Source organism: Hakea prostrata, chromosome 8 (genome assembly GCF_041222555.1).
Source record: "Hakea prostrata isolate BN-2017 chromosome 8, UWA_Hpros_2, whole genome shotgun sequence".
NCBI lineage: Eukaryota > Viridiplantae > Streptophyta > Magnoliopsida > Proteales > Proteaceae > Hakea > Hakea prostrata.
In genome coordinates this window covers 50,768,435-50,795,001 of record NC_142607.1, presented here as the reverse complement: position 1 = coordinate 50,795,001, position 26,567 = coordinate 50,768,435, and the positions used below count along the sequence as shown (strand labels likewise).

Sequence of the window (26,567 nt, the reverse complement as noted above, 5' to 3'; positions counted from 1 at the left end):
ATCAAAAACATTAGTTTAGGTGATGTTTTAAATCAAAATAACGCTTTTAATGTGTTTATTGACCACAAGTTAGGTTACAGGATAAAATTCAGACTAAAAATGATCCCAAATACCCTTCGAAACTAGGGATTGATTTTTCATCGACACCCCTCCAAATGTCGTCCGACATATTGCGATATGTTTCCGTGTCAGTGGCGTTGCTAGCTACGAACACTGTGACACGAAGCGATATATCAAACCTTGATCCCACTCCTAATGTGTGGTTGAAGAAGTGTAAGGGAAGCATCGATTAGATGTAGACTTGAAGGACCCCACGAATCTCCACTTAGCGGTGTGGTATCATGGGCCCTACGCCAGCCCGACACAGCGCGCGACAAGTTCTCTTTCCCGAAAACGAATTAAACAGGACGTGAATCGTAATCAACCGTTACAGCAAGACTAGCACGCTGCAATCGCTAAGAATCAGAACTTCTCTCAGCAATTGGTAGAGGTAAGAAGCCGAATCTCAATAAATTAACACCATTATTGAGTTTGATTTGTCTATCCAGTTGAGTTTTGTGGAATTTTTGTTTCTTTCGCCCTTAATTTGCTTGACTGTATAGAATATGGAGGAAGAATTTGGGGTTTATGTATTTTGGTGGATATATGAAGCTGGTTACCTGAAGATGTAACAAAATTGCTTTTCTGAATCTCAATGTTTGCTTTTGATAACCTATATTGCAGTTTCCAGAACGTTTTGCTAATTGAAGATTAAGTAGAGACATTGCCAGTCGGCAGGATGGTTTATGAGATAACTGAACAAAAAAGTGAGAAGCTTTTACCCTATTTGAGGATTATGTTGGTTTTTAGTTCTGTGTTCAAATTAATTTGCTTCATTTTGCTAGTCGTTTTGCATGAGGGGTACTAGGTCAGCTTGTTGTGGTAAAATTAGTCTTGAAAGGATATTTCTTTTGACATTTCCTCCCCTCTTGTTACTACATATAATGTATTAGCATTTTATCCTTAACTTGTGAATTACCATGAAAGCCATCCCTACCTTTTTCTACACATATAATTGATTAGGTAATAAAAGCTCCTTTTCTCATCAAGTAAGCTCCTTTGTTCAGTTGATGGGGAACTTAGAATGTATAATTTTTGCAAGTCAACGGACACCTTGTGAAGTTCAGTTCTTGTTGTAACCTCCCCTATATACACCATAATGAAAAAATTAGTTCAACACAAGAGGATTGCCATCTGCATAGTTGTTCAGTGTCCCCCTAATACTGTTAGAAATAGACATCCTTCATTTTTGTGGGACATTCCATTTTTTTCCCCTTGAATTTGATGTATCCTCCTTTGATTTTTTCCCCCCTCTCTCCCCTGGATTTTGATGTATACTTAATACTCCTTGTTAGTTGTTTTTCCTGCACCCTGGGTTTCCGATGTATCATTTTTTTATGGTTGTTTTCCTTGTGCTATGGTCTTTTCCCTTGGCTGGTCTTCTTGGTTTTGTGTTGTATTTGTTTTTCTTTCTTTGAAATATTTCCGTTCAGCCAAATAACAAACAAATAAAGAACTAAAACTTTAACTTTACTAAAGACTGAAGTAAACGATGTTTCTGAAATTAAGAGTTTGAATATTTGTACATCAGTAAACCCAAAAATATAAAGCTCAAGGCCTTTAAATCCAACCATGGGTTAAAATAAAAGCTTCTGAGGCCTGATTAGTCTGATTTGACAATCTTCACTGCAATTGTTTTTTTCTCTGGGTATCAATAACTCTCTCTCTCTCTCGCTCTCTCTCTTATAATTCATAGTATGGCTTATGATTTTATTCCTGTACTACTTATCACCTAACCAATTCTCTAACTAAAGCAACTTGCAGTTTTTTCTCAAGTTTGACCATATAACTAGTGGATTCTTATTTTCATACAACAAAGGAAGAGAAAAGTAAGTGTAGTATGGCATTTTATTGAGAAAAGTGACATGAAAAGTAGAATTTTTTTTTTTTTTACAGCTCGAGCTTTGCAGGTTCATTGTAACCTCAGCAGACAACTACACGCTGAAGTCTAGATTTGTGCACTCATTCTTTCTTAGTCTGTGTCAGAGCTGGTTGCTCCAAAATATATAATTTTCAGGTGTCAAGACTTATAATTGTTTTCAATTGAATAACATATTTTCTGACAGTTGTGTTTAGAGGTTTGTAATGGAAGTTCTCTTTAGTAATTAACGCAGGCTTTTAACACATCACTTGTCTCTTTCTAACCATTTTCTGGAGAGCATTCTTATTGCTAAAATGAGGGCAGGTTTTAGCCTTCACCTTTCACTTTTGGATGGTTGAAAACCTTACATTTCACTATACAAGGACTCATCTACAGGATAATGATGCCTTATATATTGCCTGGGAGCAATTGTTTCTTATGGGGTGGCTTATAGCTCCTGTTCTTCAATTACTGCTCTCATTGTGAAGGTATCCACAGAAATGATCTTGAAAAGATAGTTTGATGTGGTTATCTTATTCGATGTAACTTGTAGTATTCATTAAATTTTCTGAGTGGTTACGTGGTCTCCTTACTCTGATTATGCTCAATGTTTTCTAAGATTAAGTTATTGAATCTATTTTTCTTTCACACACACACACATGTATATATTGGCTACTAATTCATTTAATGTTGTTTAAAAGCAGAGGTTGGGATAGGACTTATTGGTTTTGGCTTCTTTTTCACATTTCTTGGAATAATTCTTTTCTTCGACAGGGGCTTGCTTGCTTTGGGAAATGTGAGGCTCTTTATAAACATTGTGAAGCTTTATTGGATTTATTACTTGAACTAGTCCTAAAGTATGTTACATCTTTGCTGTGATTTTGGTGTCAGATATTTTGTTTATTGGGGGTAGCCCTTTTGCTTGGCTGGCAATCAACATGGCGACTCTTTACAAGTAAAAACAATTACAAGGTATTTAAAGGGCATCTAGAAAATGCAGAATTATACACACATATTTGAGCCTTTTTATCTGCATTAATAAACTGTCTTATTTATGAACTGATTATTGTCTATTTTTAAGGATTTTAGATATTAGGAGGGTGCTGGGAGTTAAATGTGATTCTTGAATGCGATTTGAATTCCTTGTTCAATCTTCTGATTTGTATGATTATTTATGGATGTATGAAAAAGGCAGAGTATCCAAGAGTGATTGCATTTAATTTGATTAGCCTGGTTCTAGTCACCTAACTGATTTGGAGGTAGAAAGTTGGGAAAACAAGTTTTCCAGAATCAGTGTATAAGGAACCTGAACCAGATTCAACTTTTTGAAGAGGCAAAAAAATAAATAAAAATAAAAAATAAAGGCAGTTCCAGTTGGCCATATATTCTGCTCAAGTAGTCTGTTTATATGGGTGAACAACTCTTCAAATTATGGAAGAAATTTTAGGCTCTGATTTTCAAGTTATAGATGGTTCCTACTGAAATTATGAATCTGAATGCCAGACTGAAAAGAGCAATCAATAGACAGAACTTGGAGCATTAAGCAAAATTGGATTATTGATCTAAAGTAATGAATAAGCACTGAGTATCCAGATCCGTAAATTAGAAGATTCAATTAGAAACTCAAATGAGAGGAACTGGAATGTGGGGAGGATTACCGTAGCATCCCACCCCACTTTGATTGGTTGGATGGGATGCTTTGATCTGGGGAGAGAGAACAGTGCAGTCACTTCTACTTGTTTAAGTTAGGAGAGAGAATGCAGAGAACAGAGTGAGATGAGGGAATGTAGATTGAAATATGGAGAAGAGAAGGCCAAAAACACTGTTCATGTGAAGAGTAGTATGCTTCCATGTACATTTCATGAAAAAGAAATTCCAAGGAAATATTTGAGATTCTATGAGCCCCTCTGAAGATGGTAAGAGAAAGAAGGATTTATTGCTGATTTGTTTTTTCATGATATACTTGAGTTTCTCTATTGGTAATCATGAGTAATTACTAGTTGGAGTTTCTATTTAGTAATTATTAGCTTAAGTTCTCTTTTTTTTCGATATGTTCTATTTTTGTTAATATCTAACATCTTAGTTTCTTACAAGTCTCAATATTGTTTTCTTTCTCTTTTTGCTTTAGCAACTTGCATTATTTATGCAATGGATATGCTAGGTCCTCCCAAAAATTTTGTGAGTGAGGAAATTATTTGTTTTGTACAATCTAAATCTGTCAAAGGTAGTGCGCATGGTTCATGAACTCGATGTCTATCTCGCCGAGTTGGGGAGAAAAGGGTTGGTGGATTTTTCTCCCCAACTCAAGGCTCAAACTCAAGGGGCATTAGGGGCCATTTGTAGCTGATACTTGCTGTCGAGCCTACTTAGCCCTAACTAAACACATCAGTGTCCGTAGATTTATGGAAAATGTAGTGTAAATGTTAGTTCCACTATGGATACCAAGTGGGAAACCACTACGCTGAAGTGAAACCTTAAAGTGGCATATTGTGCACATCATTTACTTATAAATTGATGCTCAAAGTTCAAAACTCAAATGAGTTTAATGTGTTACATGTGTTCATAGTTCAAACGATAATCCATTCGTCAAAGTTACAAGTCGAGAGTCAAGACTTGAGATCCTATGTGCCATAAGCACATTGTCTTGTCTCACACAACATTTTTCCTTGCTAAATGGAAAAATAGACATATCCTGTGAGATATTGGTGAAATTTTGAGAGTTTCTCCAACTCAGTGGGCTTGGCTGAGGTACCCTTCCACCTTCTTCCCTCTCTTCTCTAATTAATACTCTGTTTTCCCCTACCTTGAGTATTCTCTTTAGCCATCTAAGACCAACTGAAGAAGTTACCCTAAGTTGCTGGTTGTTATTGCTGCTAATTGGATGAAAGTTTCCATCACCTGCAGTTCTTTGTTTCTTCAAGAGTCCTGCTGCAGCATCAAGCAATATCAACTTCATAGATCTGTACAGTTAACCATCAGCTACTGTTTATACTTGGAGGCTTCAATCCTGAAATACAACCATATCTTGGATACTGATTTCTAATAGACCTGAGACATGGGGGCTTGTATATACTCAATAATTTTGAAACCTAGCTTTTATTTTCACGGCACCCTGATATTTCAGCATGTGGCCATCAACCTGACCTGTGATTTTAGGAGCAATTCACCCCTTTGAGCACCAAACTTGTTGGGAATACATGGTTCACCCAATGTGTGTGGCTACTATTTCTAAACTTTGTTAATTTTCTGGTTTTTTGACTTATTACAGACCAGTGGTAATTAACTTAGGAATTCTTTGGATGGATGCATTCAGTCCTACTTGACTATGGAGAATGGAACAGGTTTGTGGTTCTATTGGTAAACCAGTTGCTTCGGGTATCCCTGAAGGAAGTTGGGTGCTCTTTCTCAAGTTTATATTGAAAATGTGAAAATCCTCCCTGACATTGAACGCAAGAACACCCCCCCCCCAATAATTGGGTTCCAAAATCCAGATCCAAATGGCCAATCAAGCTGGCTGAATGCCCCCCAAGGGTATTTTGGTCATTTTCAGCATTTTAGGTCTCAATGTGGATTTGGATACAATCCCTCCATCCAAAGGTCATGGATCTATTCTCAGTTTCTTATTTGAGTCAGTAGTTTGAGAGTTATATTTCATTGGAAGTTTAGTTGAGTTAGTTGTGGATTAAGATAAAATTCCTTATCCAAATGGGATCTTATCTTTTAGGAGTTTGTTTTGCTTAAGAGTCCCAGTTTGGTTTAAAGTTGTTTGTTAAGTCCCAATTTAAGTGTCTTAAAAAATATTTGAATCTTAAGGGTTGTGATCCCATAGTAATTTGATTCCTCTTTAAAGTGTTCTGGTCAAGAGTTGGAATCTTTATTCATTAAGGAATCCCAACCCAAGTCAGGGTTTGTTGGTCTCCGGTGTGGGGATAGGCCCTGGTTGAGTAATATTGTTCTAGTTCTTCATTTTTTTATTCAATCCAGCAGCTTCAGGTATTCATCAAAGCCTCCAAGCATTCAAACGCACCATCTACAAGTAAGTTCAGACATTCCCTACACCCCATGACCTCCCTAAGGCCTTACCCTAACTCCCATGACTTCCCATGCCCCTTCCTCTACTTCCCTTGGCCCCTACAGGTCCCCCACACCTCTTCCCCTCCCCCATGGCACCATAGTTTTCAGCCCCCTGCAAACCCTCGACTCCCTGCCCTTAACTGCCCTTCTACCTCCATTAGGATCGCAGTCCCTCTAGGAGTGAAGTCCACTGCTAATTCCCCTGTGACAGCCCTGCTTCTCTGAACTTAAAATCATGCACTTCATCTTCTTCCTTGAAAAGAATTGCAGAATTTAAAATTCAGAAAACCCCAAGTGTTTGACACCTTGGCCCCTCCTTCACTGTGCCAGTTTCTAAACTGCAGAACGGTAGCATCATTAACTCTGAACTGCTGGACAGCAAACTCTTTCCCCTTCCCCAACCCCATCTGAAACCCCAGTTTGACCTTTGAAATTCAAATTTCGAAACTGAAATTCTGAGTACAAAAGGATTCAGTTCTGGAATTTAGTTTCAGTAGGCCCCGAACCACCATAGAAACCCTAAAATCCTTTCCCCTTTTGCTGGAACTTCCTGGGCAAGAGTCTAGAGAAATCGCCAATTACCCCTTAGCCCTAGACCTGGTTTACATCACTCCCCCATCCTTGTTGAATCCAATTATCTACCTGTTTATGAGCTGAGGTTGAATATTTGGTTTCAGGGATTAAATCCACTTAAGAATAGACATTTGGGTGCACCTGGAGTTCCTTCCATTGATATTCTTCAACTCATGTTCCGTGGAAGAACTCTCCTGATTTCTGATTCCATCTTTTTCCGTTGCTGTTCTGTAAAGCCTCTCAACAACTTTCTTTCAGGTTTTTCTTTGGGACGGAGAGTTTCTTTTCTTTTCTTTTTTTTTCTTTTTTTTTTTTTTTGGGGGGGGGGTTGTGATGGATAGTGGGAGTGGGGGCTACGAGTTTTCGTGGAGTCACCTTAAGGTACTTGATTGATTACAGAAAGTTGGAGAGATGCATTTTAAAAAAAATAAATAGATAAATAAAAACTTAGAAATTGCATTCAACTTGTCTTATACTAAAATAGAGAAACTTAAATTGGGTTAAAGGATAATCAGGCTTGAACTGATGACTTCCTCCACATCAAGGTGACTCTCTCCACTGAGTTATACCCCTTCCCTGCCCCCATCAAGAAATAGAGCTGACTATTCCTAAGGCAAAGGGTCGAGAAACTCAATGCCACTATTCCTGAACAACTTGGAGCTGGGCTTTCTTTTTGCACTATTACGAATACAAAAAGAACGGAGAAAATGGGATTCAATTGTCAACTGCTCCTACTGGAAATAGGATTGTCTGTTGTGTAACTCTGATGTACATTGTTTGAATTTTTGGATTGTGTAAGGGAATGAAGCAGTTATGTACATACATTGAAATTTGATCGCTTTTTCATGTCTCTGTAGGGCTCTGTGTCTTTCCTTCTTGGGCTTTTTCTCATTTTTGTTCGGTGGCCAATTGCCGGTATCATAATTGAAATATTTGGTTCTGTTAATCTTTTCAGGTCTGTCTCTTCTCTAGTATCTTTGTCCATGAAGCTTGTATCCTATTGCTCATATACTTCTGCTGATTTTTCTTTTGATGAAATTTTTATTACAGTGTCTTTTGGCCTTCTATCAAGATTTTCGTTTTTCAGATTCCTGTCTTGGGATGGATTCTACAGTACCCATTTCTGGTAGGCCTCATGGATATGTGGTTTTCATGTTTAGGATATACTCTTGACTGCCTGCATAATGTTTTCTAGTTACTCACGGATAACTGTTTTCTATCTTCTGTTGATACTTGCAGCTCCTTGATCACTTGAGGAAAAGGATGTAATTAGAAATTTTTGGAGCATGAAACGTGCTCTTTAATTTTACTTTGAACAAGGTACTTTACTTTTCCCTATTATGAATGAATGCCCACCGGCAGCAACTAACATGACAGTCAACTTGTTGTACCATAGATCCTTAGAAGTTTTTCGGAGTGTCCCTTTTTCTTTTAAGTGTTATTTTGGCTGTGCATGTCAAAGTTTAGCATTTTATCTTGTAGTGGTTTCTGTTGTAAATACGAGGGCTTTGTAATGATATTTGCAAAAAATTAACTTATTAAATCATGCAAATGACCAAAACACCCATATTATAACAAAATTTGTTTTTGTCAATAACATGTATAATAACTCAAAAAGCTGTGCAAGAAAATATGGGATATTCTTTTAAGCAGCAACTAAGTTTCTAGGTTATCTGTTAACTTATATTTTATAAAACTAGGTTTAAGCATTTCTCCCTATCAGTTAACCTCAATGCCTCATTTGCTTGTCTGGAGTATAGCAGTTCTATGATGGGAAATATGTTTACCTTGAGGCATTCAATCCATTTTGCATTAGTAGGTCTTAAGTTCCCCTTCCCTTCTTATTTTCTCTCCCATTGATTGACCCCCCCTTTTTTTTTCAGGGCTACCAAGAATTATTTTGTATTATGATAACCCCAAATTACATGTTGATTTCTCATATTATGAGTGGCTTTTCTTTTACCCACCTCACAATTTACTCTCTTTTTGGGAATAATTCAATTGCTTTCAGCTGTTTTTTTTTCAGCTGTTGAGTGATAGGTCTAAAGCTCCTTATTCTTGATACCCACTTTGTCAAAAAGAAAGATCCTTCATTACTTAAAATATTGCTGTTTAATGTATCATGTTAGAAGGTTATAGTGTCTGGATCAAAGTACATTATATAGAGCCAGGCCTATGTTACCACTCAGTTGTTGAGGAATAAAAAGTGGTTTACCAAAAGAAAAACAAAGTACATTGTACATATAGCAGCTTAACCGGCCAAGGCACTCCACAAACATATGAGGCAGATACAGTAGAGTCCCAATGCAAGTTATTGCAGTGTGTTTAAACAAAATCTTCACTGGGAATGGACCTTGCTGAAGCTCTTAAATGATCCAGAAGCTCAGAACCTTTGTCGACATGGGTCAAAACATGCAAGTTATTGCAGTGTGTTTAAACAATCTCTTAACTGGAAATGGACCTTGCTGAAGCTCTTAAATGATCCAAAAGCTCAGAACCTTTATCGACATGGGTCAAAGGAAGCCTCTGATTAAATATTTCCATTGAAGAAGGATTGATTCCTATGATCTATCACAGAAAGAAAAAGAAGTGATTGATTGTACCAAGAAGAATTGGTCTTCAATTTAATGAGACTGACTAAACTCCACACTTGACTAACGCTCCAATCAAACTGAGGAAGTAAATGGCTTTCAGTGTTAAAAGGGCCAGTTTAACATATCTGTAGAACTGTGAATTTGGAGCTTGAAGAGGATTATTAATAGGGAGGGGATGGGGGGACCTGCAAAGATTTAAATACTGCAGTGGACCATTAGATTTATCCACAGAAGTGGAGTTCGCAGTTGGTTTGGACTTTGAATTAATGCACTGTTTCTATTTGGTTTGCCATTAAAGAGATTTGATGAGAGATACATGAAGCACTAAATAAGTTGGAAAGCTCTTTATTCCTACCCATAGCATATCTGGTGTCTCCATTAATGCAGATGGTGTGTTGTAGGAGAATACATTAATGGAACACCTGTTTACAATTGATATTTATCTTAGGATCTTCACTTGAATAGACATAAATACACACAAGTAAGACTAATAACAGGGGAGTTAGAAGTGAATAAATTACAGAGTGAGAGAAGCAATGAGTTCTTGTGGAATTAAAATTGGAGTCGGTGGTTGTAGCCTTGTAGGGTCATCTTATTTTCCCCTCCCCAAAACAGAAAAGGAAAAGAGATAAGTTGTTGGGTCATTGGATCATGTAAATATGTTCCCAGTTATGGATGCAGACCTTGAATTTAAGACTTCTCTATTCAATGCTCACTAATTTTATCTCATAGAGAGTAGGTGTATGTATCTAATAGCTTGTGTGACCCAGAGTCTACTGACAGCACCATTCATGCTTCAAAAATCCTTGAAGAAATTGAAAAATCTTGAGAAAAATGCTTTTTTTGTTTTTGAAAATCAGTAGATATTGGAATTGAAAATTGCAGAATTGACAGCACGGGTGTGCTTGCTGCGTTTCTTAAATTTAAGGTACATGCATTAAAGATGAGTTGCTGGTATGATAAGAAATGTAGCCTTGGATCAATTACCATTGACAAAGAATTATATCAGTCAGAAAGTTCGGGGAAGAAAAATATGATCTATTAGCTAAGGGGTTGTATGAAAACATTTCTGTGTCGAAGTCATGTATGATTGCGTAAGAAAAAAAATGTTTTTGTAACCTAAAATAAACAACAAATGAAACATAGATAAAACATTGAGTTTTTTTAGGGTTTCAAAATAGGACTTTTTTTTTATGTAAAGAGATAAGAATGTCTCTCCGCCTTTCCAAGAGAAACGATTTTTTCAAAGTTGGCTCAAAACTATAATTTGGCTTGTTTCTTCTATTCCCAAATGTAACAAAAAAAATTCACAAAAAAGAAAAAGAAAACACATCACCATACAACGCCTAAACCGCCGAGTTTGTTGTGGTTAGGAACTTTGAACACATTATTTATCTTCAATAATCTGTTGGAAATTCAATCATCAATTGGTACGTTCCTATTGAACTAATTAGAGAAGTGGGTTTGTGATTTTGTATCAAAATGATCTGGTTTTGTATCAATTAATTAGTTTTATCGACTACTACCAAAGAAGATTGAATCCATTTGAATGTAGGACAAGGAAACTACAATCCTCAGAAGGAAAAAACAATCAATTTAAAAGGAAAAGAGCCTTATGAAGTGATCTACCAAACTTGGATTGTTTGATCTGATCTCAACTCCTGATAAAGAACCAACCAGATCATTATATAAATAGAACTCCTTTTCCTCTGAAGTTCCTGACATGAAACTGTCATTAAAATAAAACCAAAGCATCATTATTCAGACGATCCTTCCTAATTTATGCGGGAGCATTCTATCGTTTTACTTAGATGCTTACAGAAGAGAACATTAAATGGGTTCATGCATGCCCCAACAACCATGAGAGAGGTTTCCAATTTAATGCAGTTTGTTGGCTCTAGTAAAGAACCCTAAACAGAAAATTTGAATAGCTATTATCTGCTGTGATCACCTTTGTCAATCAAATCTAGTGCATGGAGAGGTAATTGTATCTGATCAAATTGTTTACTCATTGGTGGAGACAGATTGACATGATTTTCGTTTGTTAAATATCATCAACGCGTCATCAAACCGATCATCTTCAATCACTCATGTTCACCAACCTTAGGTACATTCATTTAAGTCTGATTTAGTTTTTCTTCCTATTGCAAATTAGGGTTAGGAAATTACAGGTAATTTTACTTCATGAATGCGCCCCTACCCACAAGAGGCAATTCATGAATTTGACGAGTAATAAATGAATTAGGTATGAGAGCCTCCTCCCATTCATACCTACTGTACCTGAGAGATACAGTGGTTCTATGTCACCATATGACTAATATATATAACAGGAAATGGGTAGCTAGGTTAATTACCCAAAAGTTGGTTTATTGATAATTGAATTAAAGTGTTTTACATTGTTGTAGATGATCTTTATTGAAGTCAAATCTGAGTTAACTAGCTAGGTTAGCAACCATTAGACAAGGGCCACAAGGCAGATGCTTTCTCCAATACTTGACCAAAATGACTTCTCTGTAGGTTGGATGATCTGGTATTGCTGTATCGATGATCTTAACTAGTCAATCGATATTGTGATCTAAGTGAAGAAGTTATTGTTCAGTACTTAAAGATGGAGATATGGAAACTGGCTGGGTTCAGGTATATCTAATTGATGTGGAAGTGAGTTTTGAATGAAGTGTAAGAGAATAGGATTTAAAGGCATTAAAGAGACCTCTACTTGCCACCTTTAATGCTTTTTCTGGTCTTCTTTTTAATGGGTTTGATGAGCCTATTTACGAGCCCTCTTAAGTGTACACGCCTTCTTGCATGGCCCTTTCAATTGAATCAAAAAGGGTGGGATTTTGATAGTTTACATGTTAGCTAGAAAGGTTCCTCAATTGGGTTCAACTCTTTCTTCTGCATAAAGGTTATATAGAAGACAGTCATACTGAATTGATCATATAGGCATCGATAGTGAAGATGATCAAGGAGAATCTACCAGGGAAACAAGCTCTTTCTTTAGGACAAGAGGAGGAGAAGGTGAAGAAGAGGCAACAGTTTTGGATGATGATGGATAACCCTGACCTATCTTTAGGCCCCTCTCAGTTTGTAATCCCAGCAGGGAGCACCAATAGTTTATCTTTAGAATCAGAAGCCAATCCTTCTAAGAAAAGAAAGTACTGTTTAGATCACTTCAAGACTGAACCCACTATTCAAACTAGTGTTGAGCTTCAACTCAAAGATCCCTTGCCTTTCGATTGGGAGCAATGCCTTGATCTTGAAGTAAGCCTCTTTCTCTCTCTCTCTCTCTCTCTCTCTCTCTCTCTCTCCTTATGTTGGTGCTTTTCTTAGTTATCAGTACTGAAGAGTTTAGGGAGAGATTGTGTATGGGAAAGAAAGTCTCTAAGGTGGTCCCTCATTAAGTTTTACATTGTTTTTTGATCAACTTATCGTATTCTGTACTGGTGTCTGTTCTTGCAGTCTGGGAGAATGTATTATCTGAATAGAAGCACCTTGAAGAAGAGCTGGAACTGGCCACAAGAACAGAAGTTGGATTTAGAGCTCAACATGTCACCACTCTCAAGTTCAGAAAGGAAGAGAAGCAGCTCTGAGAAACAAGAGGGCTCAAAGAAATACAGTTCCTCATGCAGCAATAACATGGTAGCTGTGGCTTGTTTGAAGTGTCATCTCCTTGTTATGATTTCCAGGTCTTCTCCTTCTTGTCCCAACTGCAAGTATGTTCACTCTCTCCCATCCCAGCACAACCCACCTCCCAAGGTCACAACCATCAAGTCCTTTGACACTTCAAGTCTGCTAAACTGGTCATCTGGTCGCAAGGGTGATAACCATGAGTAAATGTTGAATGGGTGAAACTACTAAATCCATGGTCTTTGTTTATATCCCAGTCTTTGATAACCCATCTTTTATGTTTTATTGTTGTTTTCTTAAATTAAAGGACTAGCTAGCTAACTGTATGGTTGTGGATGTACAAAGCTGGCTCTTTTGCTAGTAAGGGCAGATATGCATGACATTACACACCTCCCCAATCTATTCCCTTCGTGGATTAAGCAGTCAATGTATGTTCATGCCCTAAATCATATATATGTATACCTGAAGCATCTTGTTGTCACCAAAATGGTGAATGGAGTCGTAATTTTCTTTTGGTTGGTTCTCCTATTCTTCTTTTTTTTTTTTTAACCCAAATATAAATCCAGTTCTCTTATTCCCACAAGTTATTTAATTTAATTTTTTTTAAAAAAAATCTTTATTTTATAATTAAAAATTATATATATTCTAACATGCATATAAAATAAATTTCTTTTTTCAAAAAAAAAATAATAAATTACAACTATAGGGATGAGGATCCTTTGGATGTGAGAAAACACACACACACATCCTTAGGAATGTGAGAATTCCATAACAATTCAAAGTTATATCCAAACTCCATCTTCCACACACGCGCGCACATACACACATATCTTGAAATCGTCACCATAAAAAGAAAGAAGGACCAACTTGAAGCTCCACCATCCCTAGCATTGAGTCCTTTCCTGCTTCCAATGCCTTCTCTACGGCTCTTCTCTTCTCTCCTTCAAACGTGATCCAACATCTTTCATAAAGTTTGATTGGCACAAGTTTCTCATATGGCATGCTTAGTTTATGCCTCTTCTCTTTCCCCATGATCTTGAGGGGTATGTTGATGGAAGCTCCCCATGCCCATCACTCACCCTTCCACCTACTACAGGATCTTCCATGCTTGTCATCAACATTATGCATATGCCATACGGAAACTTTATGATCAACTCATTCAACTCATTCTGAGTTGGATTATTTCTTCTTCAACTCGAAAAAAAAATACAAAAAGGACTAAGTGAAATTCTACAAGGATTATATATGTTTGTTGTTATTGATGGTTTATGGAACAATGTACTAGACTTATATGCAAGTAAGGATGTCAAAAACTAACCCGAACTATTAAAACCGAACTGAACCGGCCTGAACTGAAGCTTAATGGGCTGTGTTTGGGCTGAAAAACCTCAGCCTGAATCCATTCGGGCTGGTCCGGGTCAGCCCGTGTGTGGCCCACTAGCCCGAACCATTTGGCCCGAAACTAGCCAAAACTCGAACCAGCTTGTTAAACCTGTTATAAATAAATTAAATTTAAATGTAAAAGACAAGAAAAACCCAAAGTATCCCTTTGTTTTCCTTAATTGTTTTGCTTGGAATATGACAATATGCGAACAATTAATAAGCTTGTCAAAGCCTTCACCATTTAGAAGATGGGCTTAGTAAATATTTAGCAATTGTATTATCATTTGAAAAAATTTTAATGTTTTATTTTGACCCATCTTTATAGGTGTTAAGAAGGGAGGAGGAGAATAAGCAGAAGACAACCCATTCAAATTCATCAAGATACCAACTTTCTTTTGTATATTAGTTGTATTTTTTTTACTTCTTTGTAGAAAGACAATTTGTGGTTTTGAACATGCAATACAAGAGACAATGCGAATAAGATGTAATTAAATAATATCATATATTAGAGAACCATTAGATAATTTCATGGAAGCATCAAACCAAAAGCACATAAGCACTTTGTTGGGAAGGAACAATACAATAAAACTCAGATGGGTTCATGGTTAGAGACTTAGACTAGAAGCAAGTGGACTCCAACGTTAACCAGGACCAACTATGCCAAAAGAAAAGCACTTCCCCACTCTCACTATCTTTCAAATCTAAGATTTGGAGAGAACTTAATGCTTATAGGCGTTCTCATGCTCTTAATAAATTCCATACATCAAAAAGGTACATAAAACATACCGCTAATAAACCGGAACCTAAACCGTTAGTAAACCCAATTCTAAACCATTTGCCTAAATCGTTAATCAACCCAAACCCAAACCGCACCGGCCTGAAACCGTTATTTTCCTAATGGGTCGTGTTTGGGTTGAGTATTTTTCAGCCTAAAACTGTTAGGCCCAGCCTGAACCGTTGACACCCCTATATGCAAGGAAGGATTATTTTGGAACAAAACTAAAGAGAGGAATAAAACAGACTTACCTAATAGATGAGTAGTTGTTTGGGAGGGTATTTTTGTCTTTTCTCATATATACCTCTCTCTCTCTCTCTCTCTCCCTCTTAGCTATTGGGCAGATGTTTTGTGTTCAGCCCATTATACTTGGGCCTGATCAGGCCCTTTGTATCACAAGCACTTCAAACATTATGAGCTCCTCGGAGTATAATAAAGCAACAGCCTATGCTTGCCTCGATGCATGCATGGCTTAAACTCCATGCTTATGCTACTAATCAACTTAATTGATATACTAAATTCTATTAATTGTCTTCCTTTAAGAAAAAAAATATTCTTTTTAGATCACAAAGAAGCAGGTTCAATAGCCTCAAGCCAGTTGCAACCTTTGAAGTACTGCAAATTATATCTAAACTGGTGAGATCTTAATCCATTATATTAAACAAAGCTATGAAGATCTTAATTTGTCCAATCTCAGCTGCAGCAACCCCTTAAAAAACCAGACTTTGGTTTTACTTAGCAACTACGTTTATGGATTCTCATCTACATTAAGTCAAACATTGATACCTAACGTGAACAGACAGATTGAAAACCATCAATTTTAAAATACTGATAAGTGAGAGAAGCTGGCTTTGGCCTTCTATAGTTTAGAACATTTAGATCGATGAGGATAATATAAACTTTGCAACAGATTCGAAATATACTGTCGATAGCTAGCTTTTATGTTCTTTGGAAAATCAAACTAAACTGCCTTTGTGGTCTTCATACATGCATGTTACCTAAATTCCAAGGTGGTTCCCCAGCATTCCAAGCTTTGGCCATTGACCCAATGAAGATTTTAGAATATTTTTTTAGAGAGAGAGAAAACATATTCTTTGAATCGAGTAGGTATATATCTTAAGTGTACCTGGCTTTCTTCTTTGATCTCTTGCATTATTAGCTAATCTTTGCCAGACCATAACAATTTGATAATTCTTCCATGGAGCCGTCAACGGCTCTTACTTTGCCGGTAGATAGTCTTCTCTAAATGATTATACTCTAGTCTCTCAAATTTGACAACAGAGTCTTTTTTTGGCGGGTTTTACTCTACTTTAGAAGCCCTCTCCTAGATAGTCTTTTCTAGGATTCAAACCCTTCATGTAGTGTCAGCTCTAATATCAAATGTTAGATACTTGACGAATGCTCTAAAAACTCCAAACCCAATGGAACAAATTGAATCAAGCCCTTTAACCTATTCTTTTTACTAATCCAACGGACTAGAACCTTCTAAATTATAGCTTATTCTACTTTACAAATGAGTGTGGTTGCATCAGTTCAAGAGCTCATGCCTTGGACCAGGAATCACCTTGTTTTAGGAATAACAAAAGGAAAAAGATAAACTACAAGAGATATCACTGCAAAAACATAATCTGGCACGACCAAATAAAATAACATACAAAAGGGAAAGCCAGGAGAGATTGAATGGCCCCAAAAAATGGCACTCTTAAGAAATAACAAATCGAATAGAATTCGAATATTCTAGCATAGATCCTCATACACACATGCAGAAACACCTACCCTCATTATTGGTTCAGTGATGGTGAGTAGGAAAAGATAAGTTCTATATATTGTGAAGGGAGTAGAGGGGAAGTGCTATTTCTTTCTATGTGGTGTACAGCAATTAATACCATTTTTAGATATTAAGTAGACTTTGATTAGTGTTTTGGTTTAGTCTAAACTCAAACCTTGTTGGGTATAAAATGTGTTAAAACAAACAAACTTCCAGACAGAACCTCATGTTTTGAAGGAGAGGCTGAGAGACACCCAGTAAGATAAGACTCTCTATGTACTAAAGTAGAAGAAATGAGGGAAAAGTTGTTCAATGTTGTCATTTTGCTTTGAAACTTTTGCAGATCATATGATGAGAAAAGAACTTTTCCTTTGGTCCTTCCTTGGTGTGACTTAAAAGAAAAGGTTTGCCATGAAATTAGTTGGCAAAATTATTACTGCAAGTCTGCAACATTTAGTTTGTATCTATTTGGAAACTGGAGATTCCTCTGCAAGAAATGAACCAAGGCCACTAGTTGATCATGGCTGGAAAGTCAAGGAACCCAAATTCAGTTCTTGAATTATTTCTATTGCCTTTGAATTATTTTGAAACTCTCTGGGTTTGGCTAGCTTTACTGTTGGGACCTTCTTAAAAGTCCCAAACTCCAACTGCATGAATTGATTGGAGTAGATCTAGACAGCTAGAAAACCAAACAAGAGACAAGATAGATAGAACAACTAATCCTCTTTAGGCTTTCTGAGGTGCAAACTCTTAGTCCACCTCCCTTTAATTTAACTTTCTTGGTTTCTATAAAATTCCCAATGGCTCCAAATAATGAAAGTGACATCATTGAACTTACTTTAGAAAATGATTATCATAAATCATCCAAAGAATTAAATTTCACAATTATGAAGACAAAAGGGAAGGGACACCTACCTAGGATCAAAACCCATATAATTAAATCTCTGATCTTACTTTGTTTTAAACTCTGTGACAATGGCACCATTATGAGCTTCACTTTTCTGAGTAAATACTACTGTCATCGATCTTCTTAGGGAAGCAGGAAACATTCAAAGCATGTAAGAGAATTGTCTACTGTTTCTGGAAGCTAGTAGGAAATTGGACCTCAACCCTAGGTGGTAAGAACCTCCCTTACATTAATGAATCTACCAAATTACATGACAATAATAGTATGAGTGTGGAAAAATGAATCATCAAATTCAGGAAAGCTTCTACTGCCCAGAAAAAAATAATTAGAAATTTTCAAGAATGTGTGGAAGCATCAACTGGGTTAGGATTTTCATATTTCATGGTAATGGAATGATCATTTCATACCTGCACTCTATGATCAATGATGAATGTTATCAAACTACAAAGGATTCTCTCCCTCTTATATGAGAATACCCAAGAAGGGCAGCTTTACACCCTGACCTCAATCAAACTAGCCTATGTGTATGCTTCACATACGATTACATGATTAGATCCTTATCAGTTGCTGCTATTATTAGTGCATGTACGGAAACTTCTTATTTTTCTTACCAACTACAAAAGCTAGCTGAAGCTGTCATGCAAACATGCAAACTGAGAGTGGGTTGTCATTTGTCAATGAAAAATTAACATAAGAAGCTGAGTGGTTTGACAACTAAACCATTTTAGATGAATAGCAGTTGATGATAGACTTTTTTTTTTGGCTTTTGTATTAGTTTTTTCTTAACTTCATTTAAAAGCTGGGCAAAAAAAACACAAGGCGTCCTGATAACACAAATTCATGAGCCAAGAATCGGAAGTAGCTTTTGTTTTATTTATATTATGCTAAGTGGCTACCTTAATCACATCTCTAGCTTATATATGAACTACAAAAAACTATACAATTTAAAAAAAAAATTTATTATGTTGGAGGAAACTCAGATTTCAAGGGTTAACATTTTGTTTTTAGATTGATTAACTAGAAGTATTAGACTATACGCTGGTGTCTTCCACTACAAACCCTAAAATTCTTGTATGTAATAATTTAGTGTTTTCTCCCCTCCAACTTGGTATACTTAAGTGTATATAACTTGATATGCTAAGGGAATGACCCTATAAGCTATTCCCACTAAGGTGGCACTAAGAGAGTTTTAACTCATCTTTCATAAAAGAATATATATATTAATTCTCTTATTTCTTTGGAAAAACAAGCATTTGATCCTCATCCACTCCAATTCTACAAAAACCACTATCCACACATAGGCCACCTATAAAGCCAAAAGAAAAGACAAGGTGACCCCCTCCCCAACCACCCCAAACCCAAAAAAAAAAAACCCTAGGATAAGTTTTATTTTTATTTATTTTGTACGTGTTGATGCATAGCATTTGGGTAACTATTTTTTTAAATATATTCATCAAGAGATAGTAAAACACCATCTGCTTTCTTTGTAGGAAAATAGTAATCCACTTGTTTTTATTAGAAAGAGAAAGATAGACTCAAAGACATATTAAGAGTATTAATTTTGTTTGAAAGATCCAAAAGACAATATAGATCATTTAATAAATATTTCATTATTTTCTAAATTAGATATAGGAAGATTGCTGCAGTTAGTACATTGACAATGTTTTTAAGATTCTTTGTTAGCAAAAAAATTTGAAAAAAGATAATTTGAGCAAGTTGGAATAATGTATAAGCAATAAATCAATGGTTCACGTAGTACATTTTATGCCAAGCACGTGGGGACACATAGCATCATGTGAAATGTTGACTTTGAAGCCTTTTACTATAATATCTAATGTCGTGTTTAATATTGTATCTATATCTCTCTTCATTCTAAGTTCATGAAAATTTCTTAACAATCCTTCCTCAAATGAATGAGTTCGATTTCTCTACCTGCAGTGGTCCTTCCTCATATTTCCACAATAAATTTAGGAGGAAAATTCACCTCTGAATAGAATGTGAAGGAAGGTGAAGAGAGCAAAGGGACCCCAGGTTCACATGAATTTATAGCTTAACCAAAGTTCAATCATAGAGATTTATGAATTGTTTAACCCCACTTTGATTGATGAATGTAAGATTCTTTTATATAGTAATACACCATTATTTCGGCAAAGAAGAAAAAGATGAACGTACAATAAAAGAAGCCGATCCCCAAAAAGGATGCTCACTACCCTAAACACCCAACTTGGACAACTGACACAGCTAGCAAGGAGAAATATCAAAAATATCAAGATCTTAATCAAATCTCATGAGGGTTCAGAGTGAAGTCTTGTCGTGTATATTTAAATTATATATAAAACTATTCCCCTAGAGATTTAATCGATGTATAAATAAACTATCTTAGACAAACATCAATAATGGAAAGAAGAAGAAAATTCTAACCAAAACAATGGAGTTGAAACCTTATACCCACGAACAAAAGAGAACAAAAGAGTTGGGATCGTTTATCCAAGAGGGTATATAATAATTCTACTCTCACATCTATGCAACATATGTTTAGGAGAGAGACTCACTTCCAAATAGTCATAAGCGGATTCGTGGGTAGAGGATCCAGACTCCAAACACCTAAAACTGAATAAAAAAAAGAATGTAAAACTACACCAATACCCAATGATGAGCTTTTCATAAAATTATAGATTTGACCTAAAAGTCAAAACCTAATCCATTCACTAATGGATGAATAATGCAAACCAATCAAAAGGTTTTAATTGGGTTCTTTTTCTTGGTAAACAATTGGGTTAGGAACTTACCCTAACCAATACTAATAATGCATGAACAAGGGTACACAACAAAGAGTTCATCATCTGACTGGCCATTCAAAAACTATGCTTGAACCTAAACAGAGACACAGAAGTGTCGGAACATGAGATTCACAAAACGTAGCCAACCCTTTTGGCTGCAAATCAAAACTAGTTGGAGATGAAAACCATGATGAAGTTGAAGTGGTCCAAAAGCATAAAGTGATTTCTTTAAAATGTTTCTTTGCCTTTTTATTGTTTCCTGTTTAGATCTACCTCTTCCATTGAAACCTACCCTCATTCTACTTTGAGTGTATTTTTAAATACCCAAAACCCTTTTCCTTTTTTATTTTAATGTGATTGCCAGCAGCATTTCCTCCCATGAAGGTCTTCCTTTTCGACCGTTACTAAATTTTCAGTTCAAATTTTTCTTAAGAGACCCAACTGGAAAAGCATCTTATGGAACTTATTTACTAGAAGTTGAGCATCTTCGTTAAACCCAATTTTTTTAAGCAAAGGCATCAAGTAGGAGTAGATATAGTCTTTGTAGAAACCCAGCTAGATTAGGAATTTGCAGGGAAGTTGCAATTTGCAGAGTAATGTAATGTGGTAGGTGAAGGGAGAAATGGGGCAGGGGAATCAATAAGGGTCCACCTGTTATTCTGGTCTTCATCTTTCTGATAATTAGTCCATCAAAATTAATAAAAAGAAGAATACAGCTAGCTGTTCTAATTTCAATACTAATTTGTTTGAATTATCTCAGAGCAGGTTCAAAACCATTTCACCACATGTCTCTGTATCATCTTACAACCTTTATAAATACTTTGAGTCCTCTGGAACTAGACGGTAAGCCTTTCTGTGCTTCTTTCCATCTACCAGAAGCCAAGTTTCTTTCTGGGTGTCAGAAATTCTGATATAATTGCAGGGGGAGAAGAGGGATTGTCCGGCTACTGATGAGAATTCTCAGCGGCGACCCCAGAAGGGGTCGTCAGTGGCCACATTTTCTTGTGGTCTTGACAGTTATACTTGTATCTAACAATGCAGGGTCTGTTTCTGGTGATCCATACATGTACAACTCTCCCCCACCTCCTTATGAGTACAAGTCGCCACCACCACCTTCTCCATCACCTCCTCCACCTTATGAGTACAAGTCACCACCACCACCTTCTCCGTCGCCTCCACCACCATATGTATACAAATCCCCACCACCACCCACTTCATCTCCTCCACCACCATATGTATATAAATCACCACCACCACCTTCACCATCTCCACCACCACCCTATGTGTACAAGTCACCTCCGCCACCTTCTCCATCACCGCCACCACCCTATGTGTACAAGTCACCTCCACCTCCTTCTCCATCTCCGCCTCCTCCATATGTGTACAAGTCACCACCTCCTCCTTCACCTTCCCCACCACCACCTTATGAGTACAAGTCACCACCACCACCACCTTATGTCTACAAGTCACCCCCACCACCTTCCCCATATCCTCCACCCCCATATGTCTACAAGTCACCGCCGCCACCTTCCCCATCTCCTCCACCACCCTATGAGTACAAGTCACCACCACCACCATCACCTTCACCACCGCCACCTTATGTGTACAAGTCTCCCCCACCACCATATGTCTACAAGTCACCGCCACCACCCTCACATTCACCACCACCACCCTACATTTACAAGTCACCACCACCACCATCACCTTCACCACCGCCACCTTATGTGTACAAGTCTCCCCCACCACCTTCTCCATCTCCACCACCACCATATGTCTACAAGTCACCGCCACCACCCTCACATTCACCACCACCTCCACCATCTCCATCCCCACCACCACCATACTACTACAAATCACCACCCCCTCCATCACCATACCCACCTCCACCATATTACTACAAGTCCCCACCACCTCCCTCTAAGTCTCCACCACCACCATCACCTTACTACTACAAATCTCCACCCCCACCTTCACAATCACCACCTCCTCCTTACTACTACAAGTCTCCACCACCTCCAGTCAAATCTCCTCCACCACCTTACTACTACAAATCCCCACCACCACCTGCTAAGTCCCCCCCACCACCATATTATTACACATCTCCACCACCACCAGCTACACCTCCGGTTGTTGAAGTAGTCGGAAAAGTCTACTGCTATAGATGTTACAACTGGGAGCACCCATCAAAGTCTTACGAGAAGAAACATTCAGTAGGTAAGATTCCTCAGGCCTATAATCACGTGCAAAATGGACAATTAGTTACTATTCAAATTGTCAATTTTCCTGGCTGATTTTCATGCTGTGGGGGCCGAATTAGGTGATCTTTAACTCTTTAAATTTGACTCTGAAGTGCCTTTTTCCTAAAGTAAAAATAAGAAGAATACAGGTCAAATGAGCTTTGAAACATTTTTCCTTGGAAGAACAATGTTTCTTTTCTTTTAAAGCATCTGATGATAATATCTGGTAATGGAGCAGGTGCTTTTGTGAAGGTGACATGCGCAGCTGGTGAGAAGAGCATCACAGCATATGGCAAGACTAAGCTCAACGGCAAATACAGTGTCACAATCCCAGCAGATTTTGATTATGAGAAGTATGGAGTCGAAGCATGCATTGCCAGACTCTACAAGGGACCAAAGAACTCAGCCTGTAAAGTTCCCACTAAATTGAATGGTGGGACCACAGGGGCCAAACTCAAAGTGAAGTCCAAGACAGAGCATGAGGTTGTGCTTGAGGCCAAGCCCTTTGCGTATGCACCCAAGACTCCCTACAAGGAATGCTACAAGCCTCCTCCATATTATTACAAGTCCCCACCTCCACCAACATCATCTCCACCTCTGTACTTGTACAAATCTCCACCACCGCCTTCAAAATCTCCGCCACCTTCTTACTACTACAAGTCACCACCCCCACCTTCAAAGTCCCCACCTCATCCGTACCACTATAAGTCACCCCCACCACCTTCTCCATCTTCTCCACCTCCATACTACTATAAATCCCCTCCACCACCATCACCATATCCTCCTCCACCTTACTATTACAAATCACCACCCCCACCTTCAAAATCACCACCACCTTATTACTACAAATCTCCACCACCACCATTGAAGTCTCCACCACCATCACCTTACTATTACAAATCTCCACCCCCGCCATCTCCAACACCTCCTCCACCCTACTACTACAAGTCTCCTCCACCACCCTCACCATCTCCCCCACCTCCCTACTATTATAAGTCACCCCCACCACCCTCACCATCACCTCCTCCTCCATACTACTACAAATCTCCACCACCACCCTCACCATCTCTCCCTCCCCCATACTACTACAAGTCTCCTCCCCCACCATCGCCCTCACCACCACCTCCCTATTTCTATAAATCCCCACCACCACCTTCACCATCTCCACCACCCCCATACTACTACAAGTCCCCTCCACCGCCATCACCTTCACCACCACCACCTTATTTCTACAAGTCTCCACCACCACCATCACCATCTCCCCCACCCACGTACTACTACAAGTCCCCTCCCCCACCATCACATTCACCGCCACCTCCATATCTCTACAAGTCCCCTCCCCCACCTTCGCATTCTCCTCCACCCCCATACTACTACAAGTCCCCTCCCCCGCCATCACCTTCACCACCACCCCCTTATTTCTACAAGTCTCCACCACCACCATCACCATCTCCCCCACCCCCATACTACTACAAGTCTCCTCCCCCACCATCACATTCACCGCCACCTCCATATCTCTACAAGTCCCCTCCCCCACCTTCATATTCTCCTCCACCACCCTACTACTACAAATCCCCACCACCACCGTCACCTTCTCCACCTCCTCCCTACTACTACAAATCCCCACCACCACCATCACCATCACCTCCTCCCCCATACCACTACACGTCACCACCTCCTCCATCACACTCACCGCCACCTCCCTACTTATACAAATCCCCACCCCCACCATCACCTTCTCCACCTCCTCCCTACTACTACAAGTCTCCACCACCACCATCACCATCCCCTCCTCCCCCATACCATTACACATCACCGCCTCCTCCATCACCTTCTCCACCTCCTCCCTACTACTACAAGTCTCCACCACCACCATCACCATCACCCCCTCCTCCATCACCCTCACCACCACCTCCCTATTTCTACAAATCCCCTCCCCCACCCTACTACTACAAATCCCCACCCCCACCTTCGCATTCTCCTCCACCCCCATACTACTACAAGTCCCCTCCCCCGCCATCACCTTCTCCACCTCCTCCCTACTACTACAAGTCTCCACCACCACCATCATCATCACCTCCTCCCCCATACCACTACACATCACCGCCTCCTCCATCACCCTCACCACCACCTCCCTATCTCTACAAATCCCCACCCCCACCTTCACCTTCTCCACCTCCTCCCTACTACTACAAATCCCCACCACCACCATCACCTCCTCCTCCATACCACTACACATCACCGCTTCCTCCATCGCCCTCGCCGCCACCTCCCTATCTCTACAAATCCCCACCCCCACCTTCACCTTCTCCACCTCCTCCCTACTACTACAAGTCTCCACCACCACCATCACCATCACCTCCACCTCCATACCACTACACATCACTGCCTCCTCCATCACCCTCGCCACCACCTCCCTATTTCTACAAATCCCCACCCCCACCTTCACCATCTCCACCACCCTACTACTACAAGTCACCTCCACCACCTCCCACATACCTCTACACTTCACCACCACCTCCAGTAGAATCTTAGGGACAAACAGGCAAGCATATTCATCATCTCAAAAATGTATGTATTTCTAATCCATTCTGACATTTTTGAATTGGACATTTTTTGTTCATTTTATTAACAGTCTAATAATGAATCTTTTTTTTTTTCCAGCTCTTAGTTTGATCAACAAAGTAACAAAAAGCTTTACAATTAGAAGGTTCATCCTTCAAGCTTGGATTGGAAATGGATCGAATAAGCATCTGAAGAGAAAAAGAGCAACTTATAATTTCTATAATTCAGAGCAAATTACTTCTACTTCTCTGATGATCATCTTCCACATTTTTCAATTAGCATATTTGGGTGGAAGTAGCTATAAGCTTGCACTTGGGAAAGTCACCTCTACAATAAGACAGCACATAGATATAGGAGAGCAGCTATTTGCAATGAGTTGGTAGTAATTGTTAAGGTTGATATTTTTACATTAGGTTTTAATGCTTATCTTCATTTTTTGGTGTACACAATACTTTATTAATGTGATCTGGTTTAAGCATGAATGTTTGTTTCTTGAAGTATTTTGTAATTTATGCACTTGATTATCAGTGTCATTGGAGCATAATGAAAATCATTAGTAACAATCAAAGAACCAAAGTAGCTATGAAGATTTAAGTTCTTGTACATAACCACAGATTTTGGTTCCTCATCCTCCTCTACTCAGGGAGGGCTAATCAATTCAAGATGGTACAGAAACCAGACCTCTTGTTAGGTATATAATTCCCAATTCCAGTTCAATGTAAAATTTTAAAAGAATACAGACTATCAGATGAATGAGCCAAGTTTGTGAGTCAGTGATTTTGAGGATGGCTTGGTATTTCCAGGGTGGTAGCAATGGAAGAATATGTGCACCTTGTCCATTCACCCAAAGTCAGAACCCTAAAACCAGTGCCTTCAGAGAATTTACAGTTCTGCTCTGAGTAACATAATCACGCATGGCGGCCATAAAATGGGATGCATGCCAGTACGTGTGAGGATATTTATTGATTTAGAATGTGCAAAACTTGACATATGATCCATCATTGGCAATCATATGTCAAACAAGTTCCATGGCCACTCTTCAAAAGGATCGCATAGTCAGAAAATCAACCACTGCATCTCCCTCATATTTCCAGTGTCTGTCTATTCAAAGATTGTCTTCCAACATGGATTAAATGGCACATTTGCCTGTGCCTCAGACTAATTGCTGTGACTGCAACAAAACTGAGACTGCTGGAGCTCACTTAATATTGCTGTTGAGCATGTCCAGCCATAGAGATATTACTGATGTAATATAAACCAAGACTCAGATGGAACACTATTCCTGCTAAAATATCGATTTCATCGCATTTTCAAACTCACATTG

The 26,567-nt window shown here is 38.5% G+C and overlaps 3 protein-coding genes across 3 annotated transcripts; all 3 read left to right on the top strand.

Moving 5' to 3' along the window:
* Nucleotides 1-414: 414 nt before the first annotated feature.
* Nucleotides 415-11,236, top strand: LOC149008465 (Got1/Sft2-like vescicle transport protein family). Its single transcript, XM_089166230.1, has 7 exons — nucleotides 415-490; nucleotides 724-806; nucleotides 2,665-2,756; nucleotides 2,852-2,932; nucleotides 7,465-7,562; nucleotides 7,658-7,733; nucleotides 7,847-11,236. Exons 2-7 carry the CDS (start codon nucleotides 779-781, stop codon nucleotides 7,874-7,876), a joined length of 405 nt encoding a protein of 134 aa, XP_089022356.1. The 5' UTR covers nucleotides 415-490; nucleotides 724-778; the 3' UTR covers nucleotides 7,877-11,236.
* Nucleotides 11,237-12,002: 766 nt separating this feature from the next.
* On the top strand, nucleotides 12,003-13,323 carry LOC149008464 (uncharacterized). Its single transcript, XM_089166880.1, has 2 exons — nucleotides 12,003-12,462; nucleotides 12,661-13,323. Exons 1-2 carry the CDS (start codon nucleotides 12,160-12,162, stop codon nucleotides 13,033-13,035), a joined length of 678 nt encoding a protein of 225 aa, XP_089023006.1. The 5' UTR covers nucleotides 12,003-12,159; the 3' UTR covers nucleotides 13,036-13,323.
* Nucleotides 13,324-21,227: 7,904 nt separating this feature from the next.
* Nucleotides 21,228-25,875, top strand: LOC149008463 (uncharacterized). The gene is made up of 3 exons (XM_089165392.1): nucleotides 21,228-22,655; nucleotides 22,917-25,249; nucleotides 25,343-25,875. Exons 1-2 carry the CDS (start codon nucleotides 21,392-21,394, stop codon nucleotides 25,211-25,213), a joined length of 3,561 nt encoding a protein of 1,186 aa, XP_089021518.1. The 5' UTR covers nucleotides 21,228-21,391; the 3' UTR covers nucleotides 25,214-25,249; nucleotides 25,343-25,875.
* Nucleotides 25,876-26,567: the final 692 nt, after the last annotated feature.

Excerpts from the sequence above, each read along its gene's own strand:
- LOC149008465 (XM_089166230.1), top strand. The coding sequence starts at position 779 with ATGGTTTATGAGATAACTGAACAAAAAA. Across the intron at positions 2,757-2,851 it reads GCTTGCTTGCTTTGGGAAAT|ATATTTTGTTTATTGGGGGT; the intron begins GTGAGGCTCTTT and ends TTTTGGTGTCAG. Across the intron at positions 7,734-7,846 it reads TTCTACAGTACCCATTTCTG|CTCCTTGATCACTTGAGGAA; the intron begins GTAGGCCTCATG and ends TGATACTTGCAG.
- LOC149008464 (XM_089166880.1), top strand. The coding sequence starts at position 12,160 with ATGATCAAGGAGAATCTACCAGGGAAACAAGCTCTTTCTTTAGGACAA. Across the intron at positions 12,463-12,660 it reads AGCAATGCCTTGATCTTGAA|TCTGGGAGAATGTATTATCT; the intron begins GTAAGCCTCTTT and ends CTGTTCTTGCAG.
- LOC149008463 (XM_089165392.1), top strand. The coding sequence starts at position 21,392 with ATGAGAATTCTCAGCGGCGACCCCAGAAGGGGTCGTCAGTGGCCACAT. Across the intron at positions 22,656-22,916 it reads CGAGAAGAAACATTCAGTAG|GTGCTTTTGTGAAGGTGACA; the intron begins GTAAGATTCCTC and ends GTAATGGAGCAG.